The 2,489-nt window shown below is 45.2% G+C and overlaps 1 protein-coding gene across 1 annotated transcript; it reads right to left on the reverse strand.

Moving 5' to 3' along the window:
- Nucleotides 1-733: 733 nt before the first annotated feature.
- LOC149103249 (uncharacterized) lies at nt 734-2,095 on the reverse strand. The gene has a single exon (XM_089274167.1). The coding sequence runs from the start codon at nt 2,093-2,095 to the stop codon at nt 734-736; it is 1,362 nt and encodes a 453-aa protein (XP_089130293.1).
- Nucleotides 2,096-2,489: the final 394 nt, after the last annotated feature.

Below are 2,489 nucleotides of genomic sequence, written 5' to 3' on the forward strand. Positions count from 1 at the left end.
CGCGATATTACACGCGAAGTCGTTGCTGCGATGATTGAAGCGGGTCAGGTTTTTTAATAATAACGCTCCCCGCCAAAAAGGAACCACTCGTGCCAATCGTAACCGTTCCACGAACATATTTCCAAAAAATTCTTGTAATCATGGTCGGCTTCTATGAGATGTTCTGGATCCTTCGGCGGCCTAACCGAGGCATTATGAACAGTTCCCTCATTTTCAAAACAGGGGCAACAGCAACCCTCGAAATAACAGTTCGGATATTCGAAGCAAATTACCATTCGTACAATTTGCTGCTTGAATTCGCAGAATGGCAGTTTTAAAATATTCTTGTGAACCTTGTCCCACCCCATTTCCTTTTTTTCGTTAATTTTTATCGCGATGTACTCATTGAGAATCATCTCGCTAAGCTCTGGAGGGAGGCATTGAATGGCCTCGGAAAGTCTGCAGCTTTCTTTCCGGCCCCACATCAGCCACCCGCACTTGTTTGGCGCTCGAGTCATCCCGGCTCGGGTGGTATAACAACGGGCTCGCTTGTTTCTAATATGGGCTCTCCTTTGTTGTAAGTAGTAAATAGGGGATTAATTAAATACTGTTTCAGAGGGAGCCAAATTTCACCGTTTCGCACCCCCAGGTTCAACCGGCCCGAGCTTGTGAGGGCCGGACTTGATGGTGGGGGCTGTGATAAGGTGAAATAAGGCTCCCTCTGCGAAACGGTATTTGATTAATCCCCTATATACTACTCGGGCAATTGGAGGAAAGACAGTTCCTCTAGCCAGTCTGTAAGTTGTGATGGTTTGGTTCCTCTTGTGAGTGTGTCAGCGGGATTACTCTTCAACCTTGTGTAGCGAAAGTCATCAACTCCGACAGTTTCTTGTATCTCTGCTACTCTCGCTGATACGAAAGGTTTAAACTTTTGTGATGGGGTCTTTATCCATGACAAGACGGTAGAGGAGTCCACCCAGAAGATTCTTTTGCAATCTTGGATGTTTGCGAACTGCAGTGACGTTCCGCAAGTGTTGTACATCCTTGTAAGTGTTAAACAACCCATGAGCTCCAGTCTTGGGACTGTTTTCCTTTTCAACGGGGCAACAAAGGACTTGATCAGGACAGGAATGCACTTGTAACTTCCATTTATTAACTCCCAACGGAGGAAAATGACTGCGCCGTATGCTTTCTTGCCTCCAGCACAGAATCCATGGACTTGCGGTACCCCAACTACATGACTTGGTTTCAACTTTCGGTCAAATTCAAATGCTAGGAGATGATGCATGGTTTGCACATTTTCCTTCCACTTGCTTTGAATGCTCGCCGGCAGGATCTCGTCCCAGTCATACCCAGAGCTCCACAACTCTTGTAGGTCGATTCTGAACTTGATTGCTACGGGCAGCATGAGACCAATGGGATTCCATAATTGACCAACAAGACCTAGGCAACGTTTCTTTGTCAGGACATCCAAGTAGCCGAGCTCGTTCTTTTTCAAGGTAAACTTGTCTGCCTGTTTATCCCATCTTAGACCAAGTAGATCTGTGTACCTTTCACCGTTAGATTGGTCAATTTCTGCCTGATTGGAATGCCAAGCTTTGATCTGGAAGTGACATTTCTTGAGGATAGCATCAATGTCGTTGGTAATCTGTTTTGCTTTTGCTGTAGTTTCTCTGGACCCACCAATATCATCCATGTACACATGATCTTGAACTTCCTTTGTGGCTTCCAGGAATTCAGCTTCTGATAACTTTGCTAGAGTATTGATGGCGTTGGTTGCTATGTCAGGAGCTGGTTTATCGCCAAAGTTCAATCTTAGCCATTGATATACAGTTGGTGAATCAGTTGTCTTACTCCTCCACAGAAATCTGTGATAAACTTGATCGTCTGGATGCACCAATACTTGATTGAACATCTTGCAGACATCGCCAGTGAATGCTACTTCGTTCCATCGCCATGCTGCCAGTACATCAAGGAGACTATTGATGAGGTTAGGACCTTTCTCGAGATGATCGTTAAGGGACAAACCATCGTGACCTTTCGAAGATGAGTTGTAGACAAGTCGAACTTTTGTCGTCCTTCTGGCGTGAACACCACTTGTAGTGGTAGGTACCATTCTGGTTTACCATGGTCGATTTGTTCGGGTGGAACCTTGGTCACAAAGTTCTACTCTAACAACTTTTGGACTTCCTCGTCAACAACTTTGAAGCAACCCTTTTTCTGGAACAACTTTTCAGCAGAAGACATTCTTTTCAGAGCAATGTCGTAGTTACTTCGTTTGGGAGTTCCTCCTTCTTTCCAGGGCATCTTGACTTGTATGCTCCTGTCGACTAAAGTAGTTGAAGCTGCAAGGGACTTCATAAATTTGCTTTCACGTAACACGTTTTCACTGCACGTACAGAGTTTGCTTGGTTTGACGCCAAGGAGGTCTTGGTGAACAAGTTTCTTGATATCCTCCACAGCACTTACGGTCCCGACTTCTATCGACTGAATTTCAGATGAGGCAGAGC

Source organism: Orbicella faveolata, unplaced genomic scaffold (genome assembly GCF_042242905.1).
Source record: "Orbicella faveolata isolate gen_17 unplaced genomic scaffold, um_ofav_v1 contig_35, whole genome shotgun sequence".
In the NCBI taxonomy this organism is placed as follows: domain Eukaryota; kingdom Metazoa; phylum Cnidaria; class Anthozoa; order Scleractinia; family Merulinidae; genus Orbicella; species Orbicella faveolata.

Excerpts from the sequence above, each read along its gene's own strand:
- LOC149103249 (XM_089274167.1), bottom strand. The coding sequence starts at position 2,095 with ATGGTACCTACCACTACAAGTGGTGTTCACGCCAGAAGGACGACAAAA.